Source organism: Ahaetulla prasina, chromosome 1 (assembly GCF_028640845.1).
Source record: "Ahaetulla prasina isolate Xishuangbanna chromosome 1, ASM2864084v1, whole genome shotgun sequence".
Taxonomy (NCBI): Eukaryota; Metazoa; Chordata; class Lepidosauria; order Squamata; family Colubridae; genus Ahaetulla; species Ahaetulla prasina.
This window is the reverse complement of record NC_080539.1, coordinates 304,058,858-304,075,608: the sequence shown is the minus strand read 5'-3', so window position 1 is coordinate 304,075,608 and position 16,751 is coordinate 304,058,858. Positions and strand designations below refer to the sequence as shown.

Genomic DNA, 16,751 nt, shown 5'->3' with positions numbered 1-16,751 from the left:
AAAGGGCCCTGAGATTGTGGCTTTTCACCCAAGCCTTTGGTGAGGATAACTGATGTCCCTTCTTCCTGTTCCCCACCAGATTTGTTTTCTTTGTCATCTTTGTTTTTAATAATAATAATAACAACAGAGTTGGAAGGGACCTTGGAGGCCTTCTAGTCCAACCCCCTGCCCAGGCAGGAAACCCTACATCATCTCAGACAGATGGTTATCCAACATTTTCTTTAAAATTTCCAGTGTTGGAGCATTCACAACTTCTGCAGGCAAGTCATTCCACTTATTAATTGTTCTAACTGTCAGGAAATTTCTCCTTAGTTCTAAGTTGCTTCTTTCCTTGATCAGTTTCCACCCATTGCTTCTTGTTCTACCCTCAGGTGCTTTGGAGAACAGCCCAACTCCCACTTCTCTGTGGCAGCCCCTGAGATATTGGAACACTGCTATCATGTCTCCCCTAGTCCTTCTTTTTATTAAACTAGACATACCCAGTTCCTGCAATCATTCTTCATATGTTTTAGCCTCCAGTCCCCTAATCATCTTTGTTGCTCTTCTCTGCACTCTTTCTAGAGTCTCAGCATCTTTTTTACATCGTGGAGACCAAAACTGGATGCAATATTCCAAGTGTGGCCTTACCAAGGCATTATAAAGTGGCACTAACACTTCACGTGATCTTGATTCTATCCCTCTGTTTATGCAGCCCAGAACTGTGTTGGCTTTTTTAGCAGCTGCTGCACACTGCTGGCTCATATCTAAATGGTTGTCCACTAGGGCTCCAAGATCCCTCTCACAGGTACTACTATTGAGCAAGGTACCACATATACAGTACCTGTGCATTTTGTTTTGTTTTTTTGCTTTGTAGTTTTTATATTATTCTTTGTTTTAAAATGTTTTTAACAATTGAAAACCAGTTTTCTGGGAGTAAGCTGGCATAAACATTAAACATATTGTTGTTGATCACATGGTCAGCCAGAGGTTTAGACTAGATTTGGCATTTTTATTCACCTGTTGAATCCTTCCAATGGGTAGATGTTGTTATTTGATGTGTTAAGGGTGTAAGCTGTTCCAAATAAAAGTATCTTTTGCCATTGACTGATGGTGATTTGGTCAGTGTCAATGGTGTTCAGCAGGTGCTTTACTTGTTTTGGGATTACACCTAAGACACGTATTACTATTGTTACTATCTTCACTTTCTTTGCCCACAGTTGTTCTACTTCAACTTGCAGTTCTTTGTCTTTTGTGAATTTTCTTCAGTTATTTCTCTTCTATTCCACTGTATCGAAGTATTGCAATGTCCGACTATCAGACTTTTTTTGTGTTTTCAACAAATGATCTAAGTGCCAAAGCCTACTGCAACTACATCGCAAAAAAGGCTTTAAGAGTTGTAAACTTAATCTTGCGTAGCTTCTTCTCCAGAAACACTACACTATTAACCACAGCATATAAAACATTTGCTAGACCAATTCTTGAATACAGCTCGCCTATCTGGACCCCATACCTCATTTCGGACATTAATACAATTGAGCGTGTCCAGAAATATTTTACAAGAAGAGTTCTCCACTCCTCTGATTACAAGAAAATACCTTATGCCACCAGACTTGAAATCCTGGGTTTAGAAAATTTAGAAGTCCGCTGCCTTTGACATGACCTGAGTTTAACTCAGAATCATCTGTTACAATGTCCTTCCTGTTGAAGACTACTTCCGTTTCTATTTATTTATTTATTTATTTATTTATTTATTTATTTATTTATTTTGTCACAACAATATATGTAACCATCATACAGAAAGGTTATATAGTATATAAAGGTATAAAAGAAAAGAAAAACAATAGGACAGGAACGGTAGGCACATTTATGCGCTTATGCACGCCCCTTATGGTCCTCTTAGGAATGGGGTGAGGTCAATAGTAGAAAGTTTTTGGTTAAAGCTTTTAGGATTATGAGAAGAGACCACAGAGTCAGGTAAAGTATTCCAAGCACTGATGATTCTGTTACAGAAGTCATATTTTCTGCAATCTAGATTAAAGCGGTTGACATTAAGTTTAAATCTATTGGTTGCTCTTGTATTATTGCAATTAAAGCTGAAGTAGTCTTTGACAGGAAGGACATTACAATAGATGATTCTATGAGTTAAACTTAGATTTAAGCTTAATGTTAACCGCTCCAATCTTGATTGCAGAAAATATGACTTCAATAACAAAGTTGTTAATGCCTGGAATGCATTACCAGACTCTGTGGTCTCTTCCCAAAATCCCCAAAGCTTTAACCAAAAACTATCTACTATTGACCTCACCCCATTCCTAAGAGGTCTGTAAGGGGCGTGCATAAGAGCACCAGCGTGCCTACTGGTCCTGTCCTTATGTTTCCTTTGATTGTATCCAATTTCGTATAGTTATTACATACTTATGCTTATATATATGCTTATATATCGTATCGTTATTTCATGCTTATGCTTATATATACTGTTGTGACAAATAAAAATAAATAAAAATAAAATTGTTAAGTCTGTGGTGTTATGTGGCAGGCCCTTGTCTGTCTGAATACTAAAATTCCAAAACATTTTAGCTTTATTTTCTATTACTTTGCCTATTTTGAAGTCCCACCAGTTCTTGCCTGCAGGCAAATGATATTTCTTGCAGATATTCCAATGCGCCATGGTTGTTACTTTGCCATGCCTTTGTTTGTAGTCAGTTTGTGCAATCCTCCTGCAGCAGCTAGCTAGGTGGTCCACGGTTTTTTCAGCTTTTTTACCGAGACCGCGTTTGCTTCTGTTATTGTCTTCTCAATTCTGGCTTTTGTTCCTTAGAGTGGTCTTGTACAGCCATAGTTACCCATCTGTCTTCAACTTTCCTGCTCTTAGCCATTGTTGTTATCTAGCTCAATACTTCAAATTTATGTTGAAAATGTGGGCAACCTGAAGAGTCACCTTATACTTGGATTTATAGAAGAACCATAAATTTCTTTGTTAAAATACATCTAATGATACAAATTTTTTTAAATATCAACATTCAACTGAAAACAGAATTTTCTTTGCTGTAGTTAGTGAAAAATCAATTAGAAAAGAGACATGGATTGCACATACAAAAAAAGAAGACTCTGATGTTCCCATAATGAAGGAATGGTTGTCAAAGATATAGAACCAATACTTGACACTGTTGCATTTGAAAGTAAACATGGAAGGAAAGAAAAGGTGTTGAATCACAATTTGTAACCATTGCAGAACTGGGATCCACTTTGGACAAAAGTTGTTGGTTGCAGTTAAGTAAAAATATCAATCAATCAATCAGAATAGAGCTGGAAGGGACCTTGGAGGTCTTCTAGTCCAGTGGTCACCAACTGGTGGTCCATGGACCATTGCTGGTCCATGAGAAAATTTTGGTGGTCTGCAGAAAAATTATTTCCATTTTTTATATTGCACTAAATCAGGGGTCCTCAAACTACCTGGGCCAGATATATGCAATGAACGTTTATGTTGCTCAGAGAGTCTCCTCCTTCAGGGTCTTTTTGTGGGGGTCTGAGGGGGGCAGAAATTCTGACTTGGGGTCTGCTACAACTTCCTGCTGCGGGGCTTTGGGAGAAGGCTGGAGGGAAGTGCCACTGGTAGCAAAGAGCTGGAGGGTCTCGTTCCAGTGGAACTGCATCATGGCCTGGAACTGGCTGATCATCTCAGCCCTCTGAGCCTCCAGGAGCTGGCACCTGGTCTTGCACTCCTGCAGGTCTTCTCTCTTCTTGGAAAACAGCGGTGGGTTGCTACCGGTTCGTGAGAATTGGTAGTAAAAAAAATTAGTCGCTCACAGAACCGGTAGTAATAGCTGGCTGGCCACGCCCCCAAACAGGTCGCCGGTTGCTCATCCCAGCCACCATGTTTGTTGCCACCAGGTTCTTCACACACGTGCATCCCATTGCCTTGCAAGTCCATGTACAAAGAACATGGCGGAGAAAGAGGCTTTCTAGCAGCGGCCAAAAACTCTGGTCAGCTTCCGTTCCCGACAGCCACTGAGAAAGGCAGCCAAACAAAGAGGCAGTGGTGGGGGAGGAAGGCAGGAAAGCGGGCCTGCCAAGGGCCCACTGGGAAGGGCGTGTGGAAGGTAGGCAAACATGTCGAAGCTCCTCCGGCCATCAGAAAGGCAGCTAGCAACCTATTCCCTTCCCTGCGGCCCTGCCATGCTTACCTGCCATTGCTACCTGCCATGGCAAAAGCCACCCAGGAAAACTCCCTGGGAGTTCCGGGATGGCCTGCTGTTGCCTGCTGTTGCCTGCCACAGAAAAAGCTGCCCAGGAAAACTCCCTGGGAGTTCCGGGATGGTCTGCCGTGGCTGCTGCTGCCTGCCGTGGCAAAAGCCTCACAGGAAAACTCCCTGGGAGTTTTGGGATGGCCTGTCGCGTCTGCTACTACCTGTCGTGGCAAAAAGCCAGGCAGGAAAAGTCCCTGGGACGCCCTCCCCTGCTGCCACTACCGCCGCTACTGTTGCTGCTGCCGTTACCCCCATTGACGCCGCCAAAAAGTCCCCGGGAGCCAGGACGCCCTGCTGCTGTAGCTTGCCGCAGCAAAAGCCACGTAGCCTGAAGTTCTCATTTCAGCTGCTGCTTCTGCTGCTGCCTGAAGCCGCCGTTTTGGCCCCTGCCTGAAGCTCCTGTTCTGGGTGCCGCCACTTTCTCTCGGGCCTCCTGGTCTCATTCTCCTAGAGAAGGTCTGCAAACTTGGCTCCTTTATGACTTGTGGACTAATCAACTCAAAGCAAAGCTGGTTGAGGAACTCTGGGAGTTGAAGTCCACAAGTTTTAAAGGAGCCAAGTTTGCAGACCTCTGTCCTAGACATTGAAGGAGGGAGGGAGGGAGAGGGAGAGAGACAGTGAGAGAGAGAGAAAGAAAGAAAGAAAGAGAGAAAGAGAAAAGGAAAGAAAGAGAGAAAAAGAGAAATGAAGGGGGAGACAAGAAAGAAAGAAAGAAAGAAAGAAAGAAAGAAAGAGAAAGAGAGAAAGAGAGAAAGAAAAAGAGAAAAAGTATTGTGTCTGCTGCAGCCCCCGGGCCTCCTGGCTGAGCCTCCTGGCTGAGAGTGACTCAGGGAGTGAGGGGGAAGAGCCGACAGGGCTTCCCTCTGCAGGACCTTCCTCTCTGGCTCCGCTCCAGGTCCCAGAGGCAGGCCAAGTGGAGGAGGAGGAGCTGACACGGGCTCTTTCCCCCGACCCCTCCTCCTCCTCCCTGGCAGAGCTCCAAGAGCCAGCTGAGGAGAATCAATTGTGGCTAGATGCAAGGCAGTGACGCCGAGTGAAGTGTGCGCAGCAAAAGGAAGGAAGGGGCCAGCCCAGGGAGTGATGAGTCACGGAGCCACATCCCACAGGGTATAAAAGTGGGTGGAGCTGCCTTTGGGCTCCGTGACGGACAAAAACAGACTTTTGGGAGCTTTGGCTGTGCTATTTTGTGATTCAGACTTCTGTTTGTTCCTGAACTGTAGTTACGCTGGTCTGAGGAAAACTTGGCAGGCAATCGCAGGTTCGTTGCCAGAACTGTTATCTGTCGTCGGAGTAAATTGCTGGCAAAGATAGTCAGCTCGTGTGTCTTTTTGGTTGTGGTTGGGAGGGGACAGAACAGAAAGGGAGAGACAAGAAAGAAAGAGAGAAAGAAAGAAAGAAAGAAGGAAAGAAGGAGAGAGAGAGAAAAGAAAGAATGAAAGAAAGAGAGAAAGAGAGAAAGAAAGGGAGAGAAGGAAGAAAGAGAAAGAGAGAAAGAGAGAAAAAGGAAAGAAAGAGAAAGAGAAATGAAGGGGAGACAAGAAAGAAAGAAAGAAAGAAAGAAAGAAAGAAAGAGAAAGAGAGAAAGAAAGAGAAAAGTATTGTGTCTGCTGCAGCCCCGGGCCTCCTGGCTGAGCCTCCTGGCTGAGAGTGACTCAGGAGTGAGGGGAAGAGCCGACAGGGCTTCCTCTGCAGGACCTTCCTCTGGCTCCGCCCAGGTCCCAGAGGCAGGCCAAGTGGAGGAGGAGGAGCTGACACGGCTCTTTCCCCCGACCCCTCCTCCTCCTCCCTGGCAGAGCTCCAAGAGCCAGCTGAGGAGAATCAATTGTGGCTAGATGCAAGGCAGTGACGCCGAGTGAAGTGTGCGCAGCAAAAGGAAGGAAGGGGCCAGCCCAGGGAGTGATGAGTCACGGAGCCACATCCCACAGGGTATAAAAGTGGGTGGAGCTGCCTTTGGGCTCCGTGACGGACAAAAACAGACTTTTGGGAGCTTTGGCTGTGCTATTTTGTGATTCAGACTTCTGTTTGTTCCTGAACTGTAGTTACGCTGGTCTGAGGAAAACTTGGCAGGCAATCGCAGGTTCGTTGCCAGAACTGTTATCTGTCGTCGGAGTAAATTGCTGGCAAAGATAGTCAGCTCGTGTGTCTTTTTGGTTGTGGTTGGGAGGGGACAGAACAGAAAGGGAGAGACAAGAAAGAAAGAGAGAAAGAAAGAAGGAAAGAAGGAGAGAGAGAGAAAAGAAAGAATGAAAGAAAGAGAGAAAGAGAGAAAGAAAGGGAGAGAAGGAAGAAAGAGAAAGAGAGAAAGAGAGAAAAAAAGGGAGAGACAAGAAAGACAAAGAAAGAAGGAAAGACAAAGAAAGAAAGAGACAAAGAAAGAAGGAAAGAGGGAGAGAGAGAGAAAAGAAAGAATGAAAGAAAAAGAGACAAAGAAAAAGAGGAATAGGAAGGGAGAGACAAGAAAGAGATAAAAAAGAAGAAAGAATTTAATGGTCCCTGAGGTCCAAAAGGTTGGGAACCCCTGTTCTAGTCCAATCCCCTGCTCAAGCAGGAGATCCTATACAATTTCAGACAAGTGGCTGGCCAGTCTCTTAAAAAACTCACGACTTCTCAAGGCAAGCTATTCCACTGAATTAATTGTTCTCACTGTTAGAAAGTTTCTCACTAATTCCAGGTTGCTTCTCTCCTTGATTAGTTTCCATCCATTGTTTCTTGTCTTGCCTTCTGGTGCTTTGGAAAATAAGTTGACTCCTCTTGCTTATGGCAGCCCCTCAAATGTTGGAATACTGCTATCATGTCAGTATTCCAGTATTTGTTGGGCTGCCACAAACAAGAGGGGGGGTCAACCTATAAAAACATATCTTCCAAAATGGACTATTAGAATTCTTCAATCTGACCAACTGATTTTTTTATTGTGTTTATGAATTTTTAATATTTATGAATGCCTACCTTTCACAGAAATGGCAATCTCTCACAACCTCAAGTCATATTGAAATTAATAAAAGTGGGAAATGTTTGGGGGAAAAGTTATTTTATTTGTGAATTTAAACTTCAGTCAACTTCAAGTCTCAGTCTCCCCCAGTCACTGGTGTTGCAGCAGGAGTTGGTGTGTGTAAAGCATAGAAAGCACAATTCAGTGGTTCTTAGGCTAGATGGGACTGTAAGTCAGCATAGTTCAAATGGCTTCCAATACCATCACGAGAATAGACAAGTAACTGTTGTTTTGGAAAGCCAAGAGGACAAAGTCTAGAATTCAATCCTGAATCATTAATCTTTCTATATATTTTGAATTTTGTCTCTTGCCATAGGCAGCTTGCTCTATTTGTGTCTTTGTTCCTGTCTGCAGGAAAGAAAGTAATTGGGGTTGTGACTGAAATCTTCCATGGAATCATTTCCTGATTAAGAGGCTAAGTGCCTGGATAGCTGAAAATTACTGTCAAGAATTAAGTTTGGTTTAGTACATGAGGAAGAACTCAATAATTCTTTTCCTAAAATACTGTAACTAGTCCCTATGCTCAGTGGTGGGATTCAAATGATTTAACAACCGGTTCTCTGCCCTAATGATTTCTTCCAACAACCAGTTCACCAAACTGCTCAGAAAGTTAACAACCGGTTCTCCCGAAGTGGTGCGAACTGGCTGAATCCCACCACTGTTTATGATAGAAGTGTGAAGCACAATTCACTTAATTTCATACTGTCAGCAACAAAATTATAATTTCTGCTGACATTGTTAATTGGTAGTTTTCTGCAATTTAGCGGGCATGATTTCCAAGTAAAACCGCACCTAGCTGTGATGTGAGAAACATCAATTCTAGCAAATACCCCTTTGCAAACTAATATTTAGTTGACTGGGAAGGTAGCAATAAAAAAAGCAGATACAGTGAATTCTTAGGCAATTTCTCTTAAAAATTGTTCTTGCTGCTCAAGAAAGACATTAACTCTTTTTATTTAATAACTAAATGTTTATTTATCCTATCCTCACAGTAAAAACTCTTGCCCAGTTAAATCACTCATTTTTAATTTTCTGTCTTAGATTCATTACATTCTACATATGCTTGAACAGCATGTTGACTCCCTGGATATCCCCAAAATATTGTTTTTCTGTTTGGGACCTACTCAAAATCCCAAAATCATCAACCAAAAACTGTCTACTATTGACCTCACCCCATTCCTAAGAGGACTATAAGGGGCGTGCATAAGAGCACAAAAGTGCCTACCGTTCCTGTCCTATTTTCTTCATGCTACTTTTTTTTTTACTTATGACAATGTTTGTGTATACTATTTTGACAAAATGAAATAAAAAAAAATAAAGTTTATAAAATACAAAACTGCCAGAGGGACAAGAGATACTTTTGTTGTCGTACATTTTAAGTTACAGGGATTTCTTGTAATTCAGATTCTATATACATTTACAAATATTCCTTAAACAGCACAAATAGCTAACCAAACAGTTTAACCAACACAAATAGCATCAGCATACCCTACAGGTGGATTTTTCTTTCTAAAAAAACCTCAGTAGAAAACAAGAACATTCAAACATACTTTCTCATCAGCGTCTTTCATCTCCTACATATATATATCTCTCAGCAACAATTTTCATATCTGGATTCAAACAAAACTTGCTCTATATGATGATGATCAGATCAAAGCCATGCATGACAGCTTTTTACAAGTCTTGTTTTCAACTAACTGGTTTCTCCTTTTTTTTCTAGATAAGATAAAAAGAAGTGCATGCACACCAATATGAGCAACCTGTCCAGTGATTCTCTTTCAAGTTGTATAGTTCTTACCTTAAGGAAAGTAGTAAGCGATTCCATTCTAGGAACAATTACGTCCAAGTGAGACGCTATGAAGAACACTTCTAAAATAATAATGGCTTCTAGAAGATATTTACAAGTTTTGAAATGGTAAAAGTAGGTGTTACAAACACTGAGTCAGAGCCCCACCTCTTGCAATTTCAGCAGCAGAAAGAATCCGTAGGTATGTAGCAAGAATGGAATTGACTCTCTCAAAACTCCTAGCAAAAAATAGGTGTTAAAAAACCTGCAATATCTAGCAACTATTTTTTTTAAAAAAAAAATTAGCTTTGATCTAATTAAAATACGATCAAAGCTATTCAGGTCAGTGGTGGAATTAATTTTTTTTACAACTTGTTCTGTGGGCGTGGCTTGGTGAGCGTGGCATGGCTTGGTGGGCGTGGCAGAGGAAGGATACTGCACAATCTCCATTCCCACCCCACCCCAGGGGAAGGATATTGCACAATCTCCATTCCCACCCCACTCTGGGGCCAGCCAGAGGTAGTGTTTGCCGGTTCTCCGAACTACTCAAAATTTCCACTACCGGTTCTCCAGAACCTGCTGGATTTCACCCCTGATTCAGGTGTGAAGAATCTACCAACCATCATACAAATCTCCAAAACAGAGTATTCCTTATTGAGTGATTAGGAATCACTCAATCATTTCCTTGATTACTAAATGTTAGTAATGAAGCCACCAAATCGGTATTGCTCTAGCATAGAAAGTTGTGCTGCCTCTCAGATCAGTCATTCAAGGTACCTGCTGCTCTTTGATTATAATTCTTTCTGTAACACTCCCAGGTTGGTAACACTAGTATCAGTCCTACCGCCAATCTCGGTTAGTCAGACTGAGTCCTTCTGATGTCACTGAGAATTACATATTGGAATGTAGTCCTGGTCTTCTGAAGCATCCTGTGTGTACTGTGTGTACATTGCGATGGTGCTTCCAAGTCTTAATATTTGATGCAATTAATTACATTAATGTCATCTGAGATTAAAAATGGTTAGTATAGCTCCACCCACCATCACTTAGATCTGAAAGAGAATAAATAGTGAGTTCTACGTAGCTGTTTTATTCTGTCATATTTTAAGAGCAACTGATTGCATGATAAAGAGACAAAGAGAAAAAAGCTGATTTTCATAGAACTGAAACCATAGTAATGCATATTCCTCAGTAAAAGGTCACTATGCTTTCAGGGCCACATAACTTCAGAATTAGGATTAATAAAGCATTTCATTAGTTTAAAAAGCTTAATGGAGCTTAACAACCAATGGTTACAATTTCAGCCTTCTCTATTATATCAGGGCCATGATATGGTGATATTTGTATGTGGTGTATGATTCTGAGTGGCTTGGTTTGAAGCAGTCATTGGAATAAGGCAGTAGTGGGTTTCACTTACCTTCACTACTGTTTTGGAACTGTGAGCGTGCATGCATGCTTGCTTTGTTCACGTGCAGCGCTTCTGTGCAGAGCATCCGTGATGACGTCCAGGTGGGTGGGCAGAGCATCCCGCCGCCGCCAGTTCGCCCAAACAGGCGAACCAGTAGAAACCCACCACTGGAATATGGAAAAGGAAAAAAGAAGACCACTTCTGTCTTTGAAGGCAGGCTGTGCTTTTGGGAGTCTGATAAATTGAATTGGGTACTGAGACAGCAGCCCCATTAGCCCAGCCTAAAATCTAGGTGTTGGGGTGTGGAGTCCTGGAAGGACACCCACCTCGTCAATTTCTAAAAGACAAGTTGCCAATCTAACCTAAGGGGGAGAGAGAGAGAGAGAGAGAAGGAGAGAGGAGAGAAGGAGATAAAAAATACAGGTAGTCTTCAACTTATAGCACTTCATTTAGTGACTGTTCAAAGTTACAACGGCATTGAAAAATATGACTTATGACAGTTATGACCTTTGAAGCATCCCCATGATCATGTGATCAAAATTCAGATGGCAACTGGTTCATATTTATGACCATTGCTGTGTCCCAGGGTCATGTGATCACCTTTTTGCGACCTTCGGACATCAATAGAGAAGCCAGATTCACCTTAACAACCGTTTTACTAACTTACCAACTGCAGTGAGTCACTTAACAATTGTGGCAAGAAAAGTCATAAAATGGGAAAAAGCTCATTTAATAAATGTTTCACTTAACAATAGAAAGCTTGGACTCAATTATGGTAGCAAGACTAGGACTACTTATATGTCCACAAAGATTGACTGGAGAGAAAGATTGGAGAGAAAAGTTAAGTGTGTGGAACATCTGTCAGTTCTTGGTTTGGAAGGGAGAAGAAAAGTCCAGAAGTGAAGATCCAGAAGGGCAGGAGCTCCACTCAAGACTCAAGAATGTGGAGGAGGGACCTGACTGGCTGCATGTGGTGGCTTCATCCAAGATCCCAGAGGGGAAATAAGGATATCCACTGCTGGTGAAGATCTGGTCTTTGAGGAAGGACTGGGCAGAAGACATAAAACATAAAATGTCTTCTCTGCCTTGTTTTCTGTGCTAATTGCCATCACTGCAAAAGCAACGTACCTCCAGTTCAAAAAAAGAACTCTGTACCAGAGTAACATCAATTATCCCATCCCCAAAATCTTTTAATGAAGAGTACTTTCATCTAAGATTGTTCATCATCTTATTAATGGCGTCATAATTACATATTCATAGTTTGTTTGTTGAGCTATATTTCTCTGGATAATACTACTCTATATGACTTATAAACAATGACTTATAAACCACAATAGCTAAGTCGATACCATCTGACGAGTCAAAATATTACAGTGTAGCTTCATTTGTAAATCTCCTAATTCATTCTAGATAAACTGGAATGATAGTAGTGCAGGTTGGACTTACACCAGAGAGAATTGAATTAACTGCAGAATCACGTCTATGCATCCATATCTAAATATAGTATTATAGATATTTCTTATTCTGAAATGTCCTTGGTTATATCCCTCATGTATCCTAAGAATGGAATTTTTTATGATTGTGCCAATCTTTGCCTGGTAGTGACTAATTTATTACAAAGCTGATACCTTGAAAAACAGCATGATTCAAGGATACTTGCTGCTGGGCCTCCTTATCCCTTTCCTCTTCCATGGTAAATGCAGCGTCAGTGAATTATAATAACAACTTAGACTTAGATATGCTCTTAGTTACAGGGTTGAGAAGGATATCCATGTCTCCCTTTGTAGTTAGAATTTTGTTTCTCTTATCAGTAATAAAGCCACTTTTTCTGTATTTGGTAACTCCCACTGGTTCATTCATATGCTTGAACTTTGATCAACAATCAGTAGAGGACCTTAGAATCTTATAACTCTTGCTCAAGTACAAGAGATCAGTCACTCACTGTAACCTGCCAGCTTTTGAAAAGAACAAGAACTTTTCCAGCTGTTGGCACTTTGGAGATGAGTTTTTTACCATGTTCACGGCATCGCATGCAGAAAACACCTTCACAACTCTTCCTAGTCAGAGTCCATTCCAGAAAGGAGCTCTGTCTACTCACCTCATGGATTGATTGGATTAAACATCGCATTGAGCCACAGTGGCACGGTGGTTAGAGTGCAGTATTGCAGGCTGGTTCTGCTGCCTGCCAGCTGCCTGCAATTTGGTATTTCAAATATCACCAGGCTCAAGGTTGACTCAGCCTTCCATTCTTCCAAGGTTGGTAAAATGAGAGCCATTGGGGGCAATGTGCTGACTCTGTAAACCACTTAGAGAGGGTTGTAAAGCACTGTAAAGCAGTATATAAGTAAGTGCTATTGCTATTAAGATAAGGGACTTGAATATTTTGGTTTGAAGACACACTGAAACTGTTGAGAATATATTGTGGGTGAATGATTTTGAAAAATGGCTTACTTAGAAGATATGTAACTGGTTATTGTAATATTCATAATGAAGATATAATGTGAATTGTTGTGCTCAGCCCAACGTGTCAATCCAAAGTTTACTATGAAGTATGAAATCAGTCTTTTAAGTTCAATAACTGAACTTGACACAGTCACCAGTGTATTCAGAACACAATTGTTGTTACTGTTTCTTTCAAGAATCTTATTTCAGGTCTGATAACATCATAGTATTTCAAGACTTTACAATGGAAAAGTCATAAATTCAACTGTTAAGTTCAATGCTGCATTTACTGTATTTATTTCTAGACACATTGGTCCACTAGAAAATCAATCAAATAAAGAAAATAACTTTAGTAGGACCACTCAAAAATTTATTTGAATCAAGTTTTACATGATTTTTCTTCAAACTGAACCTTATACAATATTACAGAAAAACTGGTTAAACAGATATGGCATGGAAATATTTATTAACTTAATGCTCTATTATTAAAGTCAAAATGGCTTATATTTTTGACAGCATTAATTTACATTTATATATTTGCTTATAATATTATTTTGAACTGAATATGAATTTGAATTTATTTTGAATTATTTTAGTTAATTTTATGGATACCTGTAAACCTTTTTGACAGTTTTATTAGCAGCAAGAAAATTATTACAGGCAGTTTTGGAGCTTGTAAGAGATTAATGCTACATGGGACACTATCATGTTATCAGCCTGTATAGTATTAATTGCAATAGGCAGAAATGAATAGTGATCTGTGAATGAAAATGCTGCATTCTGGTGTAAACAAATGATGCTTCCACCAGTACTAAAACCTATCATCATCATCACCATCACCATTACCATTACGATCACCATCATCATCATCATCATCATCATTTACTTTATTCATTAAATATGAAACTCAGTCAACTGAATATTCAAAAATGCATCACAAATACCATTGAGTGGTGCTAATGGTTGATACAGGTTGTTGCCAGCATCCTAGGTATCAGCCAAGTTGTTGTTGTTGTTGTTATTATTATTATTATTAATCTCTTAGCTGTTTTGGATGCAATGCAGCATATTTATTTAAAACAATTTGAACTATGAAAGTATGGGTCACATAAAAAAAAAGGACAGGAGTTCCCAATTTTATTATTTAAAACCAGCTATCATTCCATGATCAGTTGACTGAAATTTAATAAAGGCCCTTTTAATTTGTAGGAAATCCACTGGGATACAACTTTTCTTGAATGCATTACTAATTAGGATTGTTTTCTTCCTGCCATTTACTTTTAACCACCATGAGTTCTAGAAAAAGATTCCATCAAGGAAGTTGTTTTAGGAGACTTCCGGTTGGCTCCGTTGGCAATGGAGGTGATCTTTCTGATCACCAACCTCTGGATCGTGTTGAACCGCTAGGACAGCATCAATCAGCTGCCCAGTGGTTCATAATTCCCCCTCTTCGGGTGAAGAAGAGGAGGTGAGTGGCAGGAGCAGAGGTAGAGCTTCCCTAGAACCCCTGGAAGATGGCGACGGGCTCTTAATGAGCTAACAAGCTGAAAATGAAAGTGTTAGAATTCTCACTGCCTGCTGTGTATTGCCGAAGAATTGCTGGAGATTTTTTAAAACGTTGTAACAAGAAGGGGAAAGAGATACTGAGACTGTTTTTTTTGAAAGATCTAGAAGACTTATTAGTAACATTTAGTTAAAGAGTAGCTTTTTAGAAGATGGCTGCAAAACAATTAAAGACAACTGTAACAAAAACCCCAGGAACATCTACACCGGGAGTTTCTCCAGCACACACAGCAGATACAAAATCACTAAATTTGGAAGCACTTCAGGATAATTTGAAAGAGTTTATGAGAGAATCCCTTAATGATGCTATGAATTTGCAAACATCTTTGATAGAAGAAAAGCTTAAATTAATTACAGATGAAATGACAGAAATAAAAAACCAGATGTTAGAAATTCAAATTGGAAACAAAGAAGTCAAGGAAGGTTTGGTATCAGCTGTACAGGGTTTGGCATCAAATGTGATTTTATTGGAAGAGGAAGTAGAAGAAATAAAGAAATTTAATTCAAATTTGGAAAATAAGATGGAGGAAGCTCAAAGTAAAATGGACAAAGTAGATGATGAAATTGTTTTGGTACAATATAGAGCTATGGAATTTGCATTAAGAATCGGCGGTCTAAAAGAGAATAAAGAAGAAAACTTAAAAGAATTTTTTTCTGAGGCCTTTGCAGAGATTTTGGCAGTTCGCCCAGCAGAGGTGGCTTTTTACATTGATAAAATTTATCGTGTGAATTCGAGGATAGCAAGACAAAGGAATCTTCCGAGAGACATTGTTATTTACTTCACCACTAGAACAGTGAGAAATGAGATTTTGCAAGCTTCTTTTAAAGGAGGATTAAAATATGGTGGATTATGCAGAACATTTTGAAGAAGAAGATCAAGTTTGCTCCACAGTTCTTTTTATTAGGAATAGTTCCAGATTGCACTGTTATAGAGACAAAATTGATTTTGAACTTAATAACTGCTGCGAGATTATTGATTGCACAATATTGGAAGAAAGAAGATTTACCTACAACTGGAGAATGGATTAGTAAAGTATCATATTTAGCAGAAATGGCAAAAATTTCTGCCTATTTGAAAGACTATACACAAGAAAAATATATTTTGGAATGGAGAAAGTGGATTGATTATATTCAAAATAAGTACCAGACCAAAAAATACCAATTAGTTTTTGAGTGAAGTTAAGATTTGCTATGCATTAGAGTTTAAGAAAGAAGGGAATTGATAGGGTGATGGTGTGAAATGACTGAGGATTATGCTTTATGTTATATTTTAGATTATGTTTGTTAGATACTATACCCTGTATTCTGTTCTGGGAAGACTCAGGGGGGGGAGGGGGGAGGGGAAAGATTATAAATTGATTGATTGCCATTGTACAGGAATAATTGTAGAATTAAATAAGTTGGAATGGTGTAAAGTCGGGGCTGCTCAGTAGCCACTCCAGAAGGGAAAGGGTAAGGAGAGAGGAGTAAAGAAGGAAGAAAGTAGGTAGGTAGGTAGGTAGGAGAGAAGGGAGGGGGAAGAAAGGATAGGAGGAGCAGAAGGAGGGGAAGATAGAGGGTTAAAGGATGGAAGTGAGAAATGGGAAGGAGGAGGGGAAGTAGGGAAATGAGGAGGAGGAAGGTGGGGAAAGCAGAAGAAGGATAATAATAATAATAATAATAATAATAATAATAATAATAATAATAATAATAATAATAATTTAATTTTTATACCGCCCTTCTCCCGAAGGACTCAGGGCGGTGAACAGCCAAGTAAAAACAATACAATATATTACAATAAAAACTATTTTAAAAACTTATTCGATAAGGATGAGAAGGGTAGAAAGGATTAAGGAAGGGAGTGGCGACTGAGCAGGCCTGATTGAGCATAATTCGAGTATATGATCGATTGTTGGATAAGTGATTGTACTGTACACTGGTCAAATTGTTGGAATTATTATGGAAAAATAAAAACTTTTTTTTGGTAAAAAGGAAGTTGTTTTAGGAAACTAAGTACTTTAATTACACAGTTTCTTTTAATTATTTTCTTGCTTGCAGTAAAGAGAAAGAAGACAATTCTGAATATTAATGTTTATTTTGACTTGTCATAATTATGGCTGTTAAAGGAGAGGGTTCGGTTACAGAGATTATCTAATTATTCTTTTATTACTAAGCTTGTATACCCAGAAATTCCATTTTAAAATCTTATTTCAAACCTATCTGGGCCCTTAATCTATTTGAACTTTCCAAAATCAGCATTTTAATCACCCCTTTGCCATTAATAAAAAAGAACAATATAAACAATACAAACATTAAAAACAATTAAAAGCACATGATAGAATCACCAGGAGACCACAG

General features: G+C 39.8%; 1 protein-coding gene across 1 annotated transcript in view; it reads right to left on the bottom strand.

Annotated features, from left to right (window-relative positions):
* The window catches only part of LOC131187598 (cytosolic phospholipase A2 epsilon-like), a 63,027-nt gene extending 53,924 nt beyond the window's left edge, over window positions 1-9,103 (bottom strand). The window contains exon 1 of the mRNA XM_058162024.1: window positions 9,014-9,103. Coding sequence (XP_058018007.1) covers window positions 9,014-9,040 — 27 coding nt within the window. The 5' untranslated portion in view covers window positions 9,041-9,103. The remainder of the gene's footprint in view (window positions 1-9,013) is intronic.
* Between the last annotated feature and the right edge of the window lie 7,648 nt (window positions 9,104-16,751).